This window comes from Rhinatrema bivittatum, chromosome 5 (assembly GCF_901001135.1).
Source record: "Rhinatrema bivittatum chromosome 5, aRhiBiv1.1, whole genome shotgun sequence".
NCBI lineage: Eukaryota > Metazoa > Chordata > Amphibia > Gymnophiona > Rhinatrematidae > Rhinatrema > Rhinatrema bivittatum.
Genome location: NC_042619.1, coordinates 96,133,473 through 96,157,401, shown reverse-complemented (window position 1 = coordinate 96,157,401; position 23,929 = coordinate 96,133,473). Strand labels below are relative to the sequence as shown.

The 23,929-nt window shown below is 43.5% G+C and overlaps 1 protein-coding gene across 2 annotated transcripts in view; it reads right to left on the bottom strand.

Annotated features, from left to right (window-relative positions):
• The window catches only part of LOC115092095 (microtubule-associated tumor suppressor candidate 2-like), a 404,152-nt gene that overhangs the window by 9,231 nt on the left and 370,992 nt on the right, over positions 1-23,929 (bottom strand). For both annotated transcript variants that reach the window (XM_029602617.1, XM_029602618.1), the window contains exons 7-10: positions 12,203-12,308; positions 5,447-5,520; positions 3,989-4,087; positions 2,923-3,042 (exon numbers count right to left, since the gene is read on the bottom strand). In XM_029602617.1, the coding sequence (XP_029458477.1) occupies positions 2,923-3,042; positions 3,989-4,087; positions 5,447-5,520; positions 12,203-12,308 (399 nt within the window). The remainder of the gene's footprint in view (positions 1-2,922; positions 3,043-3,988; positions 4,088-5,446; positions 5,521-12,202; positions 12,309-23,929) is intronic.

Genomic DNA, 23,929 nt, shown 5'->3' with positions numbered 1-23,929 from the left:
TGGGAAGAGCTAGCAAAACTGAAAGTGGACAAAGCCATGGGGCCTGATGAGGTTCATCCCAGGATACTGAGGGAGCTCAGAGATGTGCTGTTTAATAGATCCCTAGAAATGGGAGTGGTGCCGAGTGATTGGAAAAGAGCGGTGGTGGTCCCGCTTCACAAGAGTGGGAGCAGAGAGGAGGCTGGAAACTACAGGCCAGTTAGCCTCACCTCGGTGATGGGAAAAGTAATGGAGTCGTTGCTGAAAGAAAGAATAGTGAACTATCTACAGTCAGAAGAATTGCTGGACCAGAGGCAGCATGGATTCAACAGGGGAAGGTCCTGTCAGACAAATCTGATTGATTTTTTGATTGGGTGACTAGGGAATTGAATAAAGGAAGAGCGCTCAATGTCGTCTACTTGGATTTCAGCAAAGCTTTTGATACGGTCCTGCACAGGAGGCTTGTGAATAAAATGAGAAGCTTAGGAGTGAGTGCCAAGGTGGTGGACTGGATTGCAAACTGGTTTCCGGACAGAAGACAATGTGTGATGGTAAATGGAACTTACTCTGAAGAGAGAGCGATGTTAAGCGGAGTGCTGCAAGGATCGGTGTTAGGACCAGTCCTGTTCAATATCTTTGTGAGCAACATTGCGGACGGGACAGAAGGTAAGGTTTGTCTTTTTGCGGATGATACTAAGATCTGCAACAGAGTGGACACGCAGGAAGGAATGGAGAGAATGAGACGGGATTTAAGGAAGCTGGAAGAGTGGTCAAAGATATGGCAGCTAAGATTCAATGCTAAGAAGTGCAGAGTCATGCATATGGGGTGTGGAAATGCGAAAAAACTGTATTTGATGGGGGGTGAAGGGATGATATGCACGGAGCAGGAGAGAGACCTTGGGGTGATAGTGTCTAACGATCTGAAGTTGGCAAAACAATGTGACAAGGTGATAGCTAAAGCCAGAAAAATGCTGGGCTGCATAGAGAGAGGAAAATCTAGTAAGAGAAAGGAAGTGATGATCCCCTTGTACAGGGCCTTGGTGAGGCCTTACCTGGAGTAATGTGTTCAGTTCTGGAGACCGTATCTCCAAAGGGACAGAGACAGGATGGAGGCGGTCCAGAGAAGGGAGACCAAAAAGGTGAAAGGTCTACATAAAATGACTTATGAGGAGAGACTGAAGAACCTAAATATGTATACTCTGGAGGAGAGGAGGAGCAAGGGTGATATGATGCAGACTTTCAGATACTTGAAAGGTTTTAATGATAAATGGTCAACAACAAACCTTTTCCGTTGGAAAAAAATTAGTAGAACTAGGGACACAATTTGAAACTCCAGGGAGGAAGACATAGAACCAATGTCAGGAAGTATTTCTTCATGGAGAGGGTGGTGGATGTCTGGAATGCCCTTCTGGAGGAAATGGTGAAGACTATGGAATTTAAAGGGGCATGGGATAAACACTGTGGATCCATAAAGGCTAGAGGATGGGAATGAAGAGAAGAGCCATGGGGGTGGCTTGGTGGAATGGTGATGGCTACTACCTGCTGATTACTACCCTTACTCAATAAGCCTTCACATGGTTAATGCAACTCCAACATTGCTCTCTGCTTCAATGGCAAGGGGAAATGTGGAAAAGAGGATTTGCATTCAGACAGCAACCAACAAGGACTGAACTACACAGTCTGGGTAAACAAATAAGCGTGGGGGTAGCTTGCTTATTGTGGCAGTTACTACCCTAATCCAATTAAGCCTGATACTTTACTTTGAATGCATATACAGTGTTGCTCTCTGCTTTAACGGCAGGGGGAAATGTAGAAAAGAGGATTTACATTCAGACAACATCCAACAAGGCATTGATCTGTGCAGTCTGGGTAAACAAGCATCAGGGTAACTTGCTTGATGCGGCGGTTACTACCCTTAACCATTAATCTTTATGATTACCTTTGATGCAACTCCAACATTACTCTCTGCATCAATGACAGGGGGTGACAGGAAATAGAAATCAAACAGTTACCAACAAGGGCCCTGAACTTGGTGGTCGGTGAAACAGATAAGTATGTGAAAATAAGTGTGGGAGCTTGCTGGGCAGACTGGATGGGCCGTTTGGTCTTTATCTGCTGTCATTTCTATGTTTCTATATGTTTCTATGTCCGCATATACACGTGTATGTTATAAAATGGCCATGTCTCTGGATGCGAGCCGGCATACGCATGTTATATTTGCGCTCGCAAGGCTGTTCCAAAGTTACCGTCCCTGTGCTAAATTTCAGCAATAACTCATAACTTGGCTGGGCAAATCTAGGTGTTACGGCAGCAGGTCTAAACCTGCCAGCCTATCCTCTCTCCCCACCTGTCCGGCTCCCTTTCTCCCGGCGCTTAATTTGAAAAAAAAGAGTGCTACTAGAATTATTGTCAGAAGAATGCTGGATGCCAAACCAGCAGCAGGAAAGCATAAAGCCCGCTGGCTCAGCTTGGAATTGACTTTCGGGAGTTCTTTGGGTGGACGAAAGGTCCCAGGGGATGGGAGGGAGGAGGGAGAATGTTGGGAGGGTTCATAATTTTCAGATGGGGAAAGGGATGGAATTGATGGGGGGAAAATCACACCTCCCTCATTTAATTTTTTAAAATTTTGGCTGCCTTTTGGGGAGGCGGCTTTGTTTTTTGTCAGGTGCTGGGAGGGGGCTCTGGTACAACTTTCTTTGTAAGTCAGGTGCCAGAAAGGAGCAAAGACAGATTGGGTCAGGTTATAAAAGTACTTAGCCGGTCAGCACTGATTTTCCACATTAACCGGCTGAGTTCCCTACATTTAACCGGATATCTTTGCTGCTTAGCAACTGTTCAAAAAACTTCTATCCCACTGATTAGGAAATCTTAGCTGACCGTTCACTTTGTTGCGCTGACAAGCTCATCAACCTTTAAAGAGAGTCTAACTGAAATTAGACTTACCAGTTTTTCTAGATCCATAATCTTCTTTTCTTGTTGATGGATTTGTTGATTCTTTATTTCCAAAACATGCTGTAGGCTGTTCATGTCTTCTTCTAAATGTTGGTAGGGAGCCAGTGCAAGCTAGGAGGAGCAAAATGAATGCTCTTTAATTTAAAAAGAAGTTGGTGAGTTACTCATGGCTCATAAAAACAGACTAATTAAAAGATTAGCAGGCCAGGCAAGAAATTACGTTGGGCGTTCTTGAATTTGGCTGACATAAATATGTACTTCTTCCAGTGAAAATACGAAAAGCGTGCAAGTATAAAAGATTAAGGGCCCTACGGCCAAATAAGTTCGGACATTGGCATAAAATGGAAGAAAGCTTCTTGAAGGCAGAGCTAATAGAGTAGTAGCCAGTGGTGATTTTCTGCCCAGATCACCAAGCCAGAATCTTTTAGAACTGGTTTCCTTTTCCCCATTGGGAAAAAAAGTGGAAGCGGAGGCCACTGGTGAAGCCGACCTGGCACCTTCTTTTTATTTTTATTAAAGAAAATTACCACTGGTAATAGTCACATTGGTCCCATAGAAAACTGCATTCTCTGTAGGTTGTGATACAGGTTAATAGAACAAGATTTTAGCAAAAGAGCTTTCAAGACCATGCAGGACTTGTCTAACGTCAATAACGTTAACAATTGTTCTGCATAAATCACTTAATTAAATAATACAGTCTCATATAATAGGGATGGGCAGCCCCACTCAGGCAAATACTGTAGGATTCCTCACACAACAATAATTACCATCCCCTGTAATTCTTGCCTACCCTGTCCTTGACATTCAGTGCTCTTCACACTTTTCCACTTCTCCATCAGCTAAAGTCTGCATTCCATGACTATTGACACTTCCATAGTGATTAACCTGGTTCTTTTTTTGACTTTTCCCCTCCAGTCCATTCCCCTTTCTCTGTTTGGTTAATTGATGATGTTGGCTTTCACGCCAACTTTGACTTGTCTCCCACTCTACCACACGTGCGCTGGGCAAAATTGCGCATACACTACAGTCGGAATATAAATACTCAGAAATTCATTACCTCAAATTGCTCTTCAGTACTTTTCTTTAAAGCTTCTTCAAATCGTTTTGCCCGGTCTCTAAGGCATTCGTTCTGGAATGTCAGTGTGTCAACCTGGTCCTGCATTTAATAGCAACAGCAAACATACAAATAAAAAACAAACAGAAAAAAATAAGAATCTACAAATGTTCATGTGCAATAGCTAGGAGAAATATCTATCCACAATGAAAGGACTTCTACAAAGTGCCCAGCATGTATGTGGGTAAACGTTTGTCCAGCAATCAACAATACGCAGGCTTTTACCCACTGGAAAAGTAGGTGAGCTCAGAGGCGGCGTTAGGCTGAGGGAGGCAGAAATGCACGTAGTTTTGTATTTTCAAAGCTTGGCATATTGGGGGTATTATTTAGCCATGGCCAGGTTGTCAAGTTATCCAGGTAAACTCATCTGGTTATGTCAAGATATTCAGCAGCACAGCCACTGAATACACCCAACTATCTTAAAGTTATCCAGCTAATTTTTGATCTACTCTATAGCACAATCAGAGTTAGCTGGATGACTTATTTGGCTAATTTATCCCAGAATGCTCCCTACAATCGGGCCGATACAGTAAAAATGCTGGAGAGCGGGCGAATACCCTCTCTCCCAGCGCGCGCAGAGGCTACTCTCCTGTGTGCGTGATTCAGTATTATAATTTATTTTAATTAGGGCCGGCAGTAAAAAGAGGCACTAGGGACACTAGCGCGTCCTAGCGCCTCTTTTTTGACAGGAGCGGCGGCTGTCAGCGGGTTTGACAGCCGACGCTCAATTTTGCCGGCGTCGGTTCTCGAGCCCGCTGACAGCCACAGGTTTGGAAACTGGACGCCAGCAAAATTGAGTGTCCGGTTTTCGGCCCGCGAACTGCAAGCCCATTTTAAATTTTTTTTTTTAAATATTTTACTTTTTGTAACTTTTGGGGCCTCCGACTTAATATCGCCATGATATTAAGTTGGAGGGTACACAGAAAAGCAGTTTTTTTTTTACTGCTTTTCTGTGTACTTCCCCGGCGCCGGCAGAAATTAACGCCTACCTTTGGGTAGGCGCTAATTTCTTTAGGTAAAATGTGCAGCTTGGCTGCACATTTTACTTACTGTATCGCGCAGGAATACCTAATAGGGCCATCAACATGCATTTGCATGTTGCGGGTGCTATTAGGTTAGGGGGGGTTGGACTCGCATTTTGGACGCGCTATTACCCCATATTGAATAAGGGGTAAAGCTAGCGTGTCCAAAATGTGCGTCCAAATGCCGGCTAACAGTGCGCTCCGTCAGAGCGCACTGTACTGTATCGGCCTGATTATCTGGCTAAATGTGGGGAGCAGGGTGAGAGCAAAAGACGGGTAGGTAGGGCGGTAGAGTAAGCTGAGATAATAGAATAAGAGGTGGTGAGAAATAGGAAGCATGTTAGTTAACTCTGTGTTTTAAAGGAATAAAATTATTAACCTGAAGTGACAGACGTAGCTTTTCAAATTCGTCTACCAGTGTCTTCTGTTCAAGTTCATGGGTAGTCTTCAGCTCTGGAAGAAATAAATCCGTCCATGTTGTATTACTGGCATGGGAGAGTTAAGCTCTTTATATTTGTGGTTTATGCAGAATATACATTGGAACCACGTGATGATGACCTATTTGGGCAGGTCCTGGTGTGATCAGTAACAGCGAGTGATGATTTCAGAAGGAAAACGTGAGAATGAAATGTAGGTTCAACAATGGTAGGATGATTTTCAACCAAATAAATCAGCTAAAGTACCATTGTTCCACCAAAACTCTGGCTTTCCTGCTCTTGGCTATATACAATTCCTTCTTCCGCTGCTCTTATTCCTCAGTCTGCTTTCTTTTCTTGTCCAGGGACATTTTGATTATTATACAGGCAATAATCAGAGCTGTTTACCCGCATAAAACTGTGGGCTGATTATTGAGAATGCTTAGTTATGTGCACTTTATTTATAAGCTGAATGTGTCTGGATAGTAAGATCACACACTCCTATTGATAAGCAGTCCTGCAGCCCTCCAGTCTCCTTTACTATGGGAGAAACCTTTGGAAACTGCAAAGGCACATGTTCCTTCAACAAAAGTCCAACAGCTGAATAATATATATAAATGGTTTGGGTAGGTATTGCTGTTTTAATTAATATGAAGAATGAGCTCGAAATCATAAGTACTAGAATTCGTTTCTAACCTATGACACTCGGTTTTAATAAAATGACAATAAGCTGGATCAGAGCCGTCTCTTAGGAAAATGTTGCTATTTTAACTGCTGCAATTCCATTTCCATCCACAAGGGGGCATATCATACCTGCAGGCTAAAAGCTAACATTCTATTCATAAAACTTCCAGAGGGGTAGTCATGTTAGTCTATAGTAGAAAAAATGTCACAGAGACTGGTGGCAACTTTTAGATTAACAGATGTATTGAGGCATAAGCTTTCAAGCACAAGAATCCACTTTGTCATCTGCATTTCTATTCATAGGCATTTTCATCTATTTTAGTAAATAAAGTAGTACATTTACTAACCAATTGTCAGTGGGTTTTATATTAGAGATAAAAAAAATAAGTTCATCAGATTATTTGCCTGAATAGCAAGATAATTGATGGAAATGTTTCAACAAGCTGAATAAGTCTGAAAAGTAATGGACGGTGGACCAAAATTAATGACAATTTCCTGCATCATTTAGTGTGGCAAAATTAGCATGCAAATACAAAGTTTGAAATATAGTTGACCGGGAAGCGTGTGCCGGCAGCCAGCCAGGGTGCTGAAGTTACTTCTGCTCCAAAGGAGCAGTAAGTATTAAAACAACAACAAAAAATAGCCTAGCTAGGTAGGGGTTAGGGATTGGGGGAAGAGAGGTGAAAAGGCAGGAAGGGTAGTTAGGGCATAGGGAACAGGGGAAGGCCCTATTGCGTCGCCGTGCATATGTTTTTAAAATCCTCCCGTTGCATGCGGGAGAGGCCATCCGCCTGCACATGAGCACGCGGACATTGAAATCCGGCACGCATGTGCGCGCGGGCAAATCATATTTTATGACATGCGCACTCCGAAGCACGCATGTTAATAAAATAGCCTCATTCACGGGCGCGCGCCGGGAACTGCACGCACATGGACGCCCGCACACGTTTTGTTTTTTTTTAAATCGACCCCTTATGTTCTTATGTAAGTTGTGCTCCAAGCTCATGGTTTTGTGTGGCAATTTTTATGAGCACAATTTTTATGAACAGCAAATCATGTTCTTTCTACACACAACAATGCACACAAATCATGTTTGATGCACATTAATATAAATGTAAAAAAAGAAATGTGAGGAAATACTTTAAATCCAAAAGTAATATTATTTGATGATCCGGTGCAATCACGAATATGAAAATGTCAAATTCAAAGTAACATCTTTATTAGTTTCATGCTGATATTATCACTGCAACGCTTATAGAATTCTTAATTCAGGCTATAAGCATCTGCACGGTATCCTAGTGAGGTCCCCTCTCGAAGAAGCTGACTGGTGAAACATGGCCATGTTGGGGGACTTTAAGGCTTAAGAATTCTATAACTGATAGTTTCATGTTGATATTATCACTGTAATAAAGAGAGCTTACTTTGAATTTGACATCTGGAAATTTTGTGATTGCACCGGATCATCTAAAAATATTACTTTTGGATTTAAATTATTTCCTCACGTTTCTTTGTTTACATTTGCACTTTGGCATGTGAGGTTTTTCCACTCTTGCTGTTACTATACTTATGTGCATTAATGTCAAGTACAGGACCCTCCGCATCATGAACTGCAGCTTCAGACCCATAACACAAGCCCCGGAAATTTCACTCTACCTCTGACATTTCCAGCATTAAGAAGACATCAGTTTAGCCCAGGCACCTCTCTGCATTGAAGAGTAATAACTAACGCCCTGACTAACATAGGATTTGCATGAAGGAGCGCTAATGTATGCGCACAATTTTACTGAAGCTCGTGCGCACATTTTTTGTGCACTAAACACCTTCTTGCAAGGGGAGTAATGTTGTACACACAAAAAGGTGTGCGCAACCCATGCACTACTCACAGGCGTGCACTGCCGAGTGCATCTTATTGTACTGGGGCCTCAGTTTAGAAGAAAGTCTGACATGCTGTATTATTTTTGGGATTTCAATAGGCTCACTGGAGCTTCAGCTGGGTGTCTGAGAGCAGCTTCTGGATGGTAGGAAGCCATCAAACAGTTTCAGGTCCAGCCATTTGAAACATTCCTTATCAGTGTATTTGGATGGGAAACCCATTACTATTTTATGAGGAGCAAGGTACTTATTCATAGCATCACAATATGTGAGCTGCTCTTGCAGGCTTCAGGCGCTTTTCATTGATTTACATGGCATTAGATACTCAAGTCATCGACAGCCAGGTGTTTCGGGCAGTTTTGGAAACTGGTGCAGAGATCATTTTCATTATTTTCAAATTTAGGATCCAATCTGAAGTAGTGACAGAGTTGAAGGGAATTCAACGGTACCGTAGGAACATCCCAAAAGAGCAGGAAACACCTTCTGGTGGAGGAGTCAATCATCAAAGGCACTGATTTGGGGACACGATTAAAGGAAAGCATGAAGTGAGAAAAAAACTGAAAAGCAATTTGTGTTAGCGCTATTAAAAAAACAAACAAAAAAACAACCTAGCATTTTAAACATATTATAAGATGGTTCAAGTCCAGCCCAGCCACCACCACTCCTGGACAGGACTGTCTTTGCGGGGAGGGAGGAGGGCAGGCAATCAGAGTTCTGGGGGCCCCTTGCTGCTACAGTAAGCCCTGCCCCTGACTTCTAACATCACTTGCTGTTCCTCTATAGTGCCGGTGGGTCAGAAGCTGCAGCGGCCCGGGTGCAGATAGGCAGAAGGTACAGTGCCCCACTCTTCAATATCTGAGTGGGGAGAGAGGGTGCTGCCGGGGCTGAATAAACCTGGACCCCACAACACCCTAGGGCCGACTCTTCCCCGGCAGAGTTCCAGTCGGGAGCTAACATGACATCGATACACAGATTGCATAAGAGCCTTTCAAGTAGATTTTTAAAGGCCCGCATGCGCAAATACCGGGGTTTTTACGCAAGTGGCCGGGACGTGCGCATGCTGCATGCTTATTATAACGGGCCCGGCCATGCGTGTAAACCCCGGTACGTGCACAAGTGCTGGGCCTCTCCAAAGGGGCTGGCCAGGGGGTGGGGGAGGGGCGGGCCGGGACAGCATCATTCGACGCTGTCCCAAGGAAGTGCGTGCCGGCCAGCTACCGGTGCGCGGAGATTACTGCTGCTCCAGAGGAGCAGTAAGTAATAAAATAAAACATTTTGGGAAAGTTAGCTTAGGTTTAGGGGGTGGGGAGGAGAGGGAGAGAGGTGGAAGTTTAGATAGGGGGGTAGGGAGGTTCCCTCCAGTCCGCTCCTTAATTGGTGCGGACTGGGAGGGAATTGGGGAGACCCAATTGCGCTGCCTCACGTATTTAGCAAATATTTCCTCCCCCCATGTGCGCCACCCGTGTGCGCGGATTTTAAAATCCGGCACGCATGTGCGTGCGGCCATTAGATCTTATAGCATGCGTGTGCCAGGGTGCTCATGTTATAAAATTGGTGCGATCATGTGTACGCCGGGAACCGTACTCACATAGAGGGTGTGCGCTGCTTTAAAAATCAACCCCAATGTAAGACATTCTTGGTCTCAATATACAGGAATTCCAATTTTACAAACTCGTTTCTGAGGAGGGGGACATCCACTGATATTGGGTTAGTTGAGAACGAAGGTTGAATGCAAAGTTTGATGAAGCTCTGTTTTCTTTATGTATTTATTTTTTGCTGATGGCATATACAACGATGTTTCCACCAATGACTGAATTAAGTTATTATCTGATAATTAATCCTAAAAATTAATTTTTCTAAGGCATGCAAATAAACTTTTAAACCCCAAAAATATATATTTTAAACTTACACCCCTATAATTTAATCTGTATGTGCAAGCAAATTTAGCATTCCAGCTAGCAGTGGCTCATATTCTAAATTATGTCAGTTTGCCAGTAGACGGTGGGTGGAGCAAAGTAGCTTTTCACCATCACCAGGGAAACAGTGCTGCCGCCTATGTCCGTCGCAGATTCACAAAGCAGTAAACGTGATTCATTCTGTCTTTTCAGATTTCTTATTTTGCCTCGCAAGCCATACAAATACAGAGAGTAACAGCCATTACAGGGAATTAGTGCCAGCAGGCAAAGCCACAGACAGCTGCTGCCAGTGTCTACTAACAGCACCAGCAGCAAAAAGCAAACCACTAGCGGACTGGTAAAATTAATAGCCAAAGTAATCGCAGAACACCACGAGTAGCAGACTGGCAAAATGAGCATCCATGGCTATCGAGGCCTAAAGGACTGATTACAGAGTCCTTGCAAATTAGAGGGGGAAGGAAAGGCTAACTCTAAAACTCAGGTAAAACAGTCATATATATATTCTACAAAATAATCTTGAGAAACACAATATGCATAAATCACCAAGTCGGGTTCTACACAAAAAAAAAAAAGACTCATGGATCACTTAGGATAGCCCATTTCAATCTGCAATCTTATTTTTGTTATATAAAATAGACTTTTTAATGGACTTCTTTTCAACGTCAGAAAGTGAAAAATGGATGAACTAACTGGCTTACATGTTTGCTATTGATCTGGGACAATAGGTTTGATGTATGACCTTGTACAATAAATCTTTTTCTCCCGACTACAAGAGAACACTCTAGGAAGTTCTTAATTTCTCCTGGGTGTCTGATTGGCACTGCATGCTTAATGAACCTTTCAATGGAAGTAGAAATCTCTGCACCCTTGCCAATGACGGCATTCAGCATGCACAGCCTAGTCAACTACTACTAGGGTAATATATTTTGTAAAAGGGGCCCAGTGATCTTGATGAATTACCTCACATCTTCCAACCTGATTTACTTTGAGTAGGGTGGAAGCTGTAATGAAAAATACAGCAGGGCTCATTTGGAGGGAAGTTATCTTAGCGGATTAAGTACTAAGACATCATAGAAAGGTAGATGCACTTTGACGCTATTTTTGGATAACTTTAATCACTTTGGAGGGACTGAGTTAGCATTTTAGCAGTATGGTTCACTTACAGTTTAAATGGTGCACCCGAGAATGATAAACAGATAAAAATATCAGAGTTTTAGAGGGTAACCTTCAAAGTTTTACCTGCATAATTAAACAGGGGTGGGGCCAGGGGAGAGCAGAGCTGGCAGACAGCGCACAGGACTTTAATTCTGAAATCTTCGCACGTGATTTGCGGCTCCAAATTTCCACTTGCGGTAAAGCAGGTGAAAGGTTCTGTACCGGCGGCGCTGGCCAGCCCTGAATTTGCAAAGGCCGTGGGAAATTTCCTTTTGCGAGTTTGCTTGCAGTCCCCCCTTAATGAACTGAAGCCAACGCTAACCGGCTGATGCAATATCGGTGCTCGAAAAACGGGCCCTCGTGATTGAGCGCCCATTTTCCCAACGTGCGCCCATCCTCCTCTCCCGGGCCTCGATGCAGTTGGCCGATGAGCTGTGGGGTTAAACAGGAGGCACTGGGGGAAATTGTGCATCCCTAGCCCTTCCTTGGCATCGGGCGCCCAGAAATGGCTGTGCGCGCTTCAGGAAAATGAACGCGTAAATTGAGCGTCCGTTTTCCTAACCTGAACGCTGTCAAGACTTTTCTTTTTTTTTTCGCGTTGCTGCTTTCTGTGGTTCCTCCGACTTAATATCGCGACAATATTAAGTTGGAGAAACCACAGAAAAGCAGTATTTTCTGCTTTCTATTCGGATTTTGGGGTGCCTCAAGACTTAATGCCAGCTCAGGGGTTGGCATTAATTTTTGAGGTTTAAAATGTGCGCGTTGGGTGCACGGTTAATTTTTACCATGGGGAGTACTGGCTGATGGCCTCAGCAACATGGCATTTGATGAACGCTATTGGCTATGCGCTGGTCTGGATGTGCAATTTGAATGCACGGATCCCCTTATTACATTTGAGGGTTATGGACATGTGTCCAAAACGCACGTCCAACCGGTTAACCTGTGCCTTAGCCTGAGCGCACGATACTGCAGTGGCCTGGATTTGGGGGTGGGAAGTCATTAAAGCCAACTGAAGCAAACAATGTGGTGGAAAGTACAACTGCCTTGATAGTAAGTGTCATGTTGAAGATTAGCATGAAATGGAGCAGTTACCTTGAAGTTTCCGGTTGTGTTCATCTTGCAGCACTGCGACAGCAACGGCATGGCAGCTCTCCATCTGTAGCATGGTGGCTTCATGGGTTACACTGAGGCCTTTAATCTGTCCAAACAGCAGCACACTTATAACACCAGGAGAGACAAAACAAATCCACACAGGGACCAGACAGCGAGCGAGTTCTGAGCAGAGAATTTCAGGCATTCTGTTTGAAGCACCATTGAGTTGTGAAATTACTAACACATAATACACAGCCCTGAAATATGATCAGGTGTAATGAGTAGTGACTGAAAGTGCTCTGTGGCTCCCAGAATGTGGTCTGTGACTGAATGGTTGCTGTTCCAGTCGTATGGCAGCATACAAACAGATTAAAAGATTCCAGTTATTATGGCTCTCATGTGTTTCCATATACTGTGCATTATAATGTAATTCTTGTTAATAAATTATTCCAGTAAACTGGCAATTCAAGTCGTTGAACTTTCAGTATATATACAGTATATATATATATATATATATATATGTATATATTGAAAGTCCAACAATAAATAATCTTTATCTATCTAAAATGTTTAATGTCAAATTTTATAAGTACTGATGTGATGGCTGGTTAATGGACCAGTCAAATTGTTTATCTTAAATATGTTTGGATAGACAGGAAGTCTTTGCTGTGATTGGACTGAACCTGGTCACATGACCACCCTACTTTTCACTGTCACCTGAGAAGCAGGCCCTAGACTGCTGTCGTATCGAGCTCTTCCAGCAATCTTCTGCCAATCCATTTTGTAAACAAATTCCAAGAATTTACTTTCAAAACAAAATAATGAAAGCAAGTAACAGAGACTCTCTTGCTATCCTTACTAACTGCACAACAAAACATTTACAAAGTGGTGATCTGTTCCATAAAATTTCAGGTTCTAGAGTGAAGGGGTTGGCTCCCGTTTGCTGTAATCTTTTGCCTGACTTACAGGCCGATACAGTACAGTGCGCTCCGGGTTAGCCCAGGTTTGGATGCGTGTTTTCGACGCGCTAGCTTTACCCCTTATACAGTAAGGGGTAATAGCGCGTTGAAAATGCGCGTCCAACCCCCCCGAAACTAATAGTGCTCGCGATGTGCAAATGCATTTTGATGGCCCTATTAGTCATTCCTGCGCGATACAGAAAGTAAAATGTGCAGCCAAGCCGCACATTTTACTTTCAGAAATTAATGCCTGCCCAAAGGCTGGCGTTAATTTCTGCCGGCGCCGGGGAAGTGCACAGAAAAGCAGTAAAAGCTGCTTAATAACTGAGTTTTAATAATTTTCCTATACATATATTAGGAGATCGTGATAGGTTTGTTAATATGCTGTGAGGGTTGAGGTTGGGGGTTTTGTGATTCAGGGGATTTTTATTTATTTTTATGAGAAAATATTTTATAGAAGTGTATTGCATGGACTGTTATTATGGATTTGATGTAGTTTGTTATTTGCTTCTATTAACATAAGAACATAAGACTTGCAATACTGGGTCAGACCGAGGATCCATCAAGCCCAGCATCCTGTTTCCAACAGTGGCCAATCCAGGCCATAAGTCCCTGGCAAGTACACAAGCATTAAATAGATCCCATGCTACTGATGCTGGCAACAAGAAGTGGCTATTCCCTATTTATTAATAGCAGGTAATGGACTTCTTCTCCAGGAACTTACCCAAACCTTTTTTAAACCCAGCTACACTAACTGCACTAACCACATTACAGAGCTTAATTGTATGCTTTCTACTGTTATTGGCTTTGGAGGGGGGTGTTAACTTCTGGAAGGCAAAATACAAGTATTTAAATTAAATTAAGTGAATGGAATTAGTGTGGGAAGCAGTTAAAATAAAGAAGGTGGTGGGAGGGAAGGGAGCTGCCTGAGGTATAAACAGAGAGTTTCATGCTCAGGCCTGGATTTAGGCACAGGCAACAGGCCAGGGCACCAGATTTCGAGGTCGCCAGATATCCGGGGCAAAGAGGAGCCTGCCTCTGCTTGCTTTGGGGCCCATGTGCTGGCAGAGCTTGAAAGGGACATCGCCCTGGCACTCTGCCTACGGACGCCAAACTCTTCACTCCAGCCCTGTTCATGTTCATACAACCGAACCAGAATAAACACGTCTGCTAAGCTACTTATTTCCTCCTTTCTGCTAGGCTCCAGCAGACCCGGAGTACCCCTGTGTCTGCAATGCAGTTTCCTGCCCCAGGTACTTCCTCTTTCCAAAGTTTTATGTTCCCAATGCTTTTTCTCGATTCTTGCATCCTGCTTCTGGACCACCTGCTGCAGTTCCTTGCCCCTGCTAGCTTTAATTTCAAGAATTTACAATAAACTGTGAACTGTAAAAGATTTAATAAAACAGTTATTGACTGGGCTTTGCCAGGACACCATAGAAAAGCTTCATCCCTTGGGGTGGCAATCTGACCGCCAAACCAGAATTATGCCCATTCATCATCCCCCACTGGCCATGTCTCCAGGGCAGTCAATGTATGTATCACTGTAGCACTCTAAAGTTTATGAATACGTTCTCCGTTCCCCAGTTCATCCTTAAAATTGGAACTACCATGTATCTTAGATAAAGTAGCATTGTTGCCATACTCCGCCTGAACAGAAGAAAATAATGGTTAGCAAGTAGAAACAAAAAATAGTATAAGGTGATGCCTTTTTACTGGACCAACAATACATTACCTTGTCTAGCATTTGGGAGACGAAACTCCCTTCTTTAGGTTAGAACAGAATGAGAAAAAGATTCTCAGCAGAAAATATTGAAATGAAGGCTTTTTATGATTCTGGTAAGGTCATTCTCTTCCTCATTCTGTTTAAAGCTGAGGATAGGAATGCTAGTTCCTGAAAGCCAGTCAAGAAATGCATTAAATTAGCCAATAAAAAGGCATCACCTTATATTTGTTTTGGTCACTTTAGAAAAAAAAACAAAACAGAGAATGGTCTTGATAATCAGAACATTTTCATTTTATTCTGAACTTAACTGGCAGCACAAAAATGACTCTTATGTGTGCACAATGTAGCCAGTAACTTCATTTGTTAAGACAGGAATGCTTCACACTGAACAGCTACACAAGGGAGGATAACTTTCGAATAGAAAAGTTCTGCTTTCCCTGCAGACAGGATCCTTTAGGAAATTATGCAGCTGATACGCGTGTGACATTATGGCCATGCGCATTGTACGCCAGTCCTTTTACACGCAGAGAGGAGAGGCGTCCCAGTGGGCGGTCTGGGCAGGGTTGGGACTTGCATGCATACTTTTGTGTGTTAAAAACTGGCGTGGAAATTATCTCAAGGGGGGAGAACTTGCTAAGCTGCAATATTTCATCTGCAGGAAAAAAACTACAGCACAATTTACTTATTCTGAGGTTCTTGGTCAAGCAGGTTAGTAAACCCCACAGCAAGGAAGAACACCACAGCACCGCAGGATGGCCCCCAGCCCCCCTTCCTGGGAGGGGCGTTTAGTATGAGCCCCCTCTCTCACCCATCTACGGCAGCCCGATGAGTCAAAATAAAAAAAAAAAAAAAGAAGTCCCCGCGCTGATCTTGGCTCCACCCCTAATACCCAAGCCTCGCCTACTTCATCCAAACATTCGCCCTCCCCGGTCCAGCGGCGGCAGATGTGCTCACCAGGCGGTGCCATTTTCAAAACTGCACCATGACAGGAGCAAAGGTTCACCAGGTGCACCACCAAGGATACAACGTAAGATTTTGTGGGTGAGAGGGGGGGTCCGGAGGGGAGGAGAACACTTTTGTATCAACTAGCTGAGGGTTGGGTATTGGGGGGGCAAAGACAGGGCCGACACTGGGGCTACTTTAATTTTTTAAACTTTTGCCATCTCAGGGTGGGTGGGAGAAAGGTTCTCATTAGAACCCCCCCTCCCCCCCCAGGGGTTTTTTCCCACTTGGACTGGGAGGTGGTTCTGGTGGCCACTGAGAGTAAAGATCTCGGGAGCACTGGATTGCACATTAGAATTTAACAAACTCTCAAAAGGTGTAGCTAACCTTCTATCAAATAAAGTGACCGACTTTCCTGCAGGCCCCATTATGTAGGTAACATACTAATGAACTAATTTCTATGCATTGGCATGCAAATCAGCTCATTCACATACCCGCATTACACCGAGTTTGTGGAGCTACAGGTAATGTGTTTTATGACTATGTTTATCTTATCTATTCAATTTGTTTTATGAGTTTTTATCTTTTCTTAACAGCTAATTTATTCTTTTACTTTATGTAGTTTTTAGCTGTTACTATTTTATGAATATTGTATTTCTGATCCTGTTTTTATCTTGTGTAAACCGATGTGAAGGCCTGTCTGATGTGTCAGTATATAAAACTTAATAAGCCATTAAACCATTAAACCATTGTGTATTCTCTGTGCGGTAACATGTTACCCTGGCCTAGTAAATGATCCCTTTAATTGATGCTCAGACACTGCAACAAAGAATTATTAACAATGGGGTCCATATTCAGTGACATTTATCCAGATAACCTGTGAGTTATCCAGCTACATGCCAACTTTTTTGAATATTTCAGCCACCTATCTGGCTAACGTTTATCTGGATAACACAGGGCATACCTGGAGCATTCAGGGGCAGAATTAATTAACGAGTTCCGGCTAACTTCGATATTCAGACTTAGCCAGAGAAGTTATCTGGCTAACTCTGGTTGTGCCACAGACTAGACAAAGTTATCTGGCTAACTTTAAGATCGTCGTGTATATTCATTCACTGGTATGGCTGCACCACTGAATATCCTGCCAAAGTTATCCCACCCCGACCCCTTCCCGCCCCTTTTTCAAAGCTCCGGGATATAAGCGTGTCCTGGGGCTTGTGCGTGCCGCCGAGCCTATGCAAAATAGGCTCGGCGTGCGCAGGAGGGTTTTTAAAGGGTTACGCGTGTACCCTTTGAAAATCTACCCCTTAGAGTGTGAGTTGTGACTGAGATTGAGGCTGAGAGCACCAGGGTCCCCAAAAGACGTTCTTTCTCCCCATCCAGACTTGGTCCCGGACCTGTAGCACCCCTGGATGTGACTAACTCACCCAAACGGGGGACCCGCTACACATACATAAAATCCAAACAAACACAAAAAGATGTAACAAAAAAACAAACCTGGCTGCATGAGTGCATTATATGTTAAAATCTAACATAGTGCAGTTCTGTGAGGCTTTGAAGACACAGTGCCACATGTCTGCTGTATTTCAGGGGCGCACACTTATTTCTGGGACAGGTAGGTAACAGCACTTTCAGGGAGAGGCAATCAAATCTCAGTAATCTGTGCATTCATGGTAAGCTATTATTATTCGGCTAAAGTCAGAAAAGTGAGTGACCGCAGCATGGAAAATAACTAGATGGAATCCAAGTAAAATGATGACAGAAACATGAAACTATTATAGAGTAAAACCATTCCTGCTATACCTGCTGCTGACATATAAAGCTGACATATACTGAAAATCTTTATAATCAGTTACAATAATGTCATTTGGAAACCAGGCTGACATTTGAATTAAAAGGCTTTCTTTTGAACTATGGCATATGTAAGGACCCCTTGTCCTTAAAATGGGCCACTGGGACTAGTTTATTTTGTTTATTGCATTTATTAATCACATTTCCAGCTAGCTCATAGCGATTTATAGAATTGTAATTCGAAATCCAAGTGGTCCAGTGCGGTACATCCCTTTGTATAAAGGCTGAAATAGTCTGGTCTGGTATGAGAAGTGTGAGACGCCTGTAGAAGAGAAGGAAGTTGTCTCTGGGAGAAAGGAGCAGAGACAAAAGCTGTTTGCCTTCTAAAGCAGGGGAACTCAACCCAGTCCGCGGGACGCACCTAGCCAGTCAGGATTTCAAGATATCCACAAGGAATGTACACGGGAGAGATGCTGAACAGTGCATGCAAATCTATCTCATGCATATTTGCTGTGGATACCTTGAAAACCTGACTGGCTAGGTGTGACCCAAGGAGGACTGGGTTGAGAACCCCTGTTCTAAAGAGAGAAGACTAGAAACCTCCCCCTCTAGAGACAAAAGAGAGTAAAGGGAACAACAAACTCCCCTCCAGATAAACTGGAGTAAAGAGTACTCTTCAGGAGCTCTGTGGAGGCTGTACTGAGAGGAAGCTGGAAAAGCAGAAATCTCAAGGAAGAGTTTTATTTATAGTCCAACCTTTGGAATTCGAGTTTACCATCAGTGTAGACTTGCCTGCAAGGGAGGCAGGGTAAGTGCACTGATTTGATAAAAGGAGTTGTATGGCAAGAAACCAAGGGCCTCATACTAAGCGTTTCCCCCATAGACACAGAATGGGAGATAAGGCTTAGTAAATCAGGCTGCAAGTGTGCTGAAAGGATATGCTGGTAACCTACTGGGTGTGTTAAATCCTTTAGTGGAAGGAGCTAGAATAAAGGCAACACAAATAGAAGCTAATCATCATGAAAAGAGAATAGAGAAAGGTCATAACTGAGTAACTGCTGAAACTCTGTAAAGGATATTTTTTGTTTAATTGCCCCATTTCATGACCATGTATGGATGGTTCTACCCTAGTTTGTATAAACTGCAATATAATTGTTACTGAGTTAATTTAACAGTAAATAAAGTTCTTGGGAACACAGAAAATGTGCAACTCTGAGGCAGTATGTGACAAACAGAAGGAACTTGGAGCTGTCCTCCCATTTATGGAAGGAATCCTTACCGAGCCCCCATTGCCACTGAAGAATAGAGAGTGAGTTCTTTTGAGCTGAGGTGAAAGAAAATGAACAGAAATCCACATCCATAGTGCAGAATGTGGCTGAGGCAGTGAAAACAACAACGACAAAGCCAAGATGGTACATGGGAAAATTACTATCCAGACACTCTATTCTTCAATGCCAATGGGTATATATAGGGATAGAGGATTTCTCTGCCTCTCCCACCACAGCACATGGGAAACTGAACACAGTCACCATCCTGAGCTCCTCAGAGGTTTGTAAGTGGATAGGGGCCACATACCTGAAAGGCTCCCCTTACAGCTCTCTCTCTTTCTCTCTCCCCCCCCCCACCCCACTTAAATACATATGTGGCTGATTTTGCACAACCAAGGCTTGTAAAAACTACCTTAAAATGCAGTCCAGACCCTCACCAAATACAGAATAAAGAGACCATAAAGTATAAACAGAAATGTACAGACAAAAACTGAACTGGAAACTATAACAAATCATACTCTGCGACCGCGTCTACTCACGTCTCGTACTGCCCTGCTTCCCTCTCCGGGTCTGCTTGTGGCGGGGGCTAGCCTCTACTGCTGTGTATCTCATGGTTCCTCGTGGCGGCCGGGACACCACTGCCACCCACGCCGACTCTGGGCCTTCCTAGGCGCGCGTGCACATGCGCCACCAGGCCCTCTTTTGAAGTTGCTACGGCGGGAACCTCAGGGGCGTCCCTGACTGATGACATCACTTGGTTAGGGTTCTTAAGCACCGCCTTCGCCCCCTGTTAGCCGACTTGGCTATGAGTTCCATCGCTACTCTACTAGCTCATGTCTCCTCGGACCTGCGATGACTGTCTTGGACCCTTCTTGGACTCTGGACCCTGGCTCAGGTACCCGCTCCTCAAGGGCCTGTGAGCGCTCTCTCCGGAGACCCGGTCTCCTGGCTTCCCCCGCTCCTCGGGCTAGCCCTTCGCCTTCCAGGAGTCCTACCCGCCGGCTTCCCGCTCCTCAGAGTTGCCTCTGGGAACGCTCTCACCACTTGGGAGACCTATCTCTGTGCTTCCCCGCTCCTTGGGGAAGTGCCTACGTTCTACTCCAGAGACTGTGCTTCCCTGCTCCTCAGGGCAGTGCCTACGTTCTACACCAGAGACTGTCTGTGCGTCCCCGCTCCTCGGGGCACTGCCTAGGTTCAAACACCGGTTATTGCCGGTACTTCCCTGCTTCTCGGGGTTGTCTAAGTCATTACCTGGACACCCGACTCAGGCTTCCCCGCTCCGCGGGTTAGCCTACATCATCACATTAGTACCTCCCTCGCTACACAGCTCCGCCCCTCGGGGTTGCCTCTGCAGTACACCTCCTGCACTTCTTGCCTCGTGCTTCCCGCTCCTTGGGCCTGCCTAGCGCCACCTTCACGGAGGTCTCTGCCCAGGTACTGCTCTCCAGCCCAACCTGCTTACTGTGGGGTTCCTCACTGTTGTGTCTCTCACCCCGCTCCTCGGGGCCTTCCCACAGATTCTTTCCCAGAGCTCCTGCTGTACCTGACCTCACCCCCCGACGGTGTGGACCTGTGGGGCTCCTCCCCACAGGTGGTAACAACTCTCACCTCGGGCCAAGGGTCCACGAAACCCACAAACCATAACAGTAAAACCATACCAATAAAAAGAATACATATTTCACAACAGCTGATGTATAGAACATCATCTAATTATTAAAAAATCATTTAAAAAAATTCCCCCACGCTCCATACCTGGGAATTGTGATTCTAGTCACTCTGAGATTGTTGTGAATTAGCAGGGAGATTTGTTAAATGTAGACTTTCTCCTCTCTCTCTCTCATGTACACGCTCACACACACACATACATGCTCCCTTTCACTCACACATAATCACACACATGTGCTCTCTCTCTCTCACACACACTCATTCACTCTCGCACACAGATATGCTATCTCTCATAAACATATAATCCCTCTCACTCACTTTTCCCCTTCTCTCCAAGCAGAAGTAGCAGCAGCATATGTCTTCTCCTTCAGCCCCTCCCCCCCCCGGGGCAACACCTTATTTGGGCCATGGGGGCCAGCTCTGCTCCAGCCTGCTCCTTTTAGCAGTGCAGGCTACCCTGCTTCTTCTCCCAAGGCCCTGCTGTCCATGCTGCTTATTCTAGTGGGGCTGTGCTGCAAGCTGCTCCTCCTTCCGAGACCCTGTCAGCCATGTCGCTTCTTCTGGCGGGTCCACGCTGCTCCTGTTCCTGAAGCACTGCCTGCCATGCTACTTCGTCCGGCAAACCACACTATGTGCTGTTCCTTCTCTGGAGGCCCTGCTGGCCATGATGCTTCTTCCAGCAGGGCTGCACTGTTCCTGTTCCTGAAGCCCACTGACCAGAGTGGGGGAGGGAGGGGGAGCAATGCATTCACTAATACGGAAAAGTGCTCCTTCTGCAGCAGCTGCACTATGGTGCCCTGAGTAGTTTCCCCTATGGCCAAGGCCATAGGCACGCTACAGCTCTGCCTGATGGTACTACTATATGTAAATCAGACCATCACATTACAGCTAGTTATAGAAACAAAGATATTTTCCAGATTTGGTTTGGATTGGAATGTTGCAACAAGAACTGCTTATTTGTTTCTGTTGGACAAGTTATTGATTACTAAAGAACCAGAAGAAAAAAAACCCCTTTCTTTTCCATTCTCTCCTTTGCTAATGTATGTCTCTTATAATTTATGGGATCCAGTTCCAGAATTCCATACAGATAAAGATACCAGCAATTAAAGAGACTTTGACATCCCGAAAAGAATTGATGGTAATGAAGATGAGTATTGCATACATCTTGCTGTTGTGTGGGAATGTACTGTAAATTAATAACTGGCGTCTCTTTTTGAAGAGATCAATACAAAATCAATTTGTAAAAATGATAAAGATATAAACAGTTCCCTTGGACAAAATGTGTGCTTATTATTGGCTAACTAATGAATTGAGAAGAGAAAAGTCATAATTAGTTACTGAAAATCTGCAGGAGATGGATTTTGTTTGAGGAATTGTTCTATTTCATACGACCATGTATGGATGGTTCCACTTCTGTTTGTATATTCTGCAACATCATTGTTACTGAATTAATTCAACAGTAAGGATGGTCCTGGGGAACACAGAGAATTATCAGTCTGAATTCACACCTGGCCCAGTCAGTCTGTAGGGCCTTGGAGGTGTGGCTTTTCCACTAGGGAAAGAACCTTTACAGAGCCCATCTCAGTGACGCTGGGAGCTATCGGGCTACATATATAGTTTCAAGAAGACGAAAGAGGCTAGTTTAATGTGTTGGACCCAGCCTTGGATGAATTCCTTATTCAGAAAGGTGGGTATCAATCAGAGACTCAGGGCATTAGTCTGTTCATCATGTTTGCCTTCTATGCCACCTCAGTGAAAATAAGCAGTCTTTGTTCAGGAAAGCCAAGAACTGGAACAGGGGAAATTTTGCACGTTCAAAACTGAGGTGGGTATGAAGAACTTTGTGAAATATTTACCACTATTCACAAAAGACAGTATATTGGAAAATAAGACGATGAGGTCCATATTCAGCTGCCGACCGGATGCAAAGTTAGCCAGGTAAACTAATCCAGCTAATTCTGCTCGAATACTCAGTGGCACGGCCACATCTATGGCTAAACCTTCAGGCTGCTTTAAACGCCGGATTAAAAAGTTAAGTGCTAGCTGCTAAGCACAGCTGAATCTTCTAACAATACCATTTGTCCGGTTAAGTCCAAACGTAGGTGGACAAATGGCACTGAATATTGAGTTTGCTTTCTATAGCGCAGGTCCTTAAAAGTTGCTGTCTGTTCAGCATTAAAGTCTGAACACAACCTGATGAAAATATAAGAAAAAAAAATGACTGAAAGCACACATGAAGCCATCTCACTAGAGAAGAAAAGTTAATTGCATTAACCCTCTGTGATTCTCTTCCAGCCACTGCACACCAGTGCCCAGTACCTGAATGTAAACCGATGTGATATCTCAGATTGAATGTTGGTATATAAAAAATAATAAAATAAATAAATAAATTCTCTTGTTTTCTGTCTTTGCATTTGCTTTTGGCATTTTTATTTACAGTACCTTCCCTCAAACTACAATAAGAACTTGACAGTGATGTTATACAAATATACTTTTTGACTTAACCTGTGTTTAAAACTATCATGCTCTGCTATTTTATCTTAATTTTCCATTATTCTGATTTTAATCATTTTATTTTCTTTTATTTTAAAGTTAATATTAGATTTTATACTATGTTGATTTTAAATTGTTACCGTATTTTAGGTCGTTTGAATGTTTGCAACGTATTTCATTATAGTTTATCTTACTATGTTAAAATTTATTATAGTTTACACTTATTATAGTTTGTTTTTAATATGTTTAAATGTTAAAAATGATTAACCAGATTGAAACTCTGGATATATTTTACACGACCGCTATGTATACCGTCTTGATTGCTCGTCAGACTGACGGTATTTAAATAAATTAATCAAATAAATAAATAAATATATCCTAAAAGCTCAAAGTAATATATTATGGCAGATTATAGAATGCTTGGATGAGTTCCTGATCTGTGATTGATGTCTGAGGACAGAACAGTATGGTTTGGCCCCAAACAGTATAAATTTGCTATCTGAATGAAATCATTTCATAAGCGCAAGTCGCTCTCCAAGATGGGAATATGTGATTCCTGCGCAAGAAATCTTTCCGTCAAACTCTTGGCATCACCTCGTGACAGAGGTGAATATTAAAAAAATTGTTTAAGTAGCAAGCATGGGGCATGGATATATTGGCAGTGATTGCAGTTTGATTATGTTCACAAATCAAAAAATTTGAATGGCAATACATTTTGGCTTTATGAGGGCAAGTGAAATAACACATGTGAACACTTGGCTATATTTGATATTTGGATCATTTTTCTTTCTATGGTATTTTTGAAGTTATGCCTTTATGCAAATAAAGACATTTACAAATTTTTTTATTATCAGTGCACTGACCTGATGAAAGGAGCATAGATGTA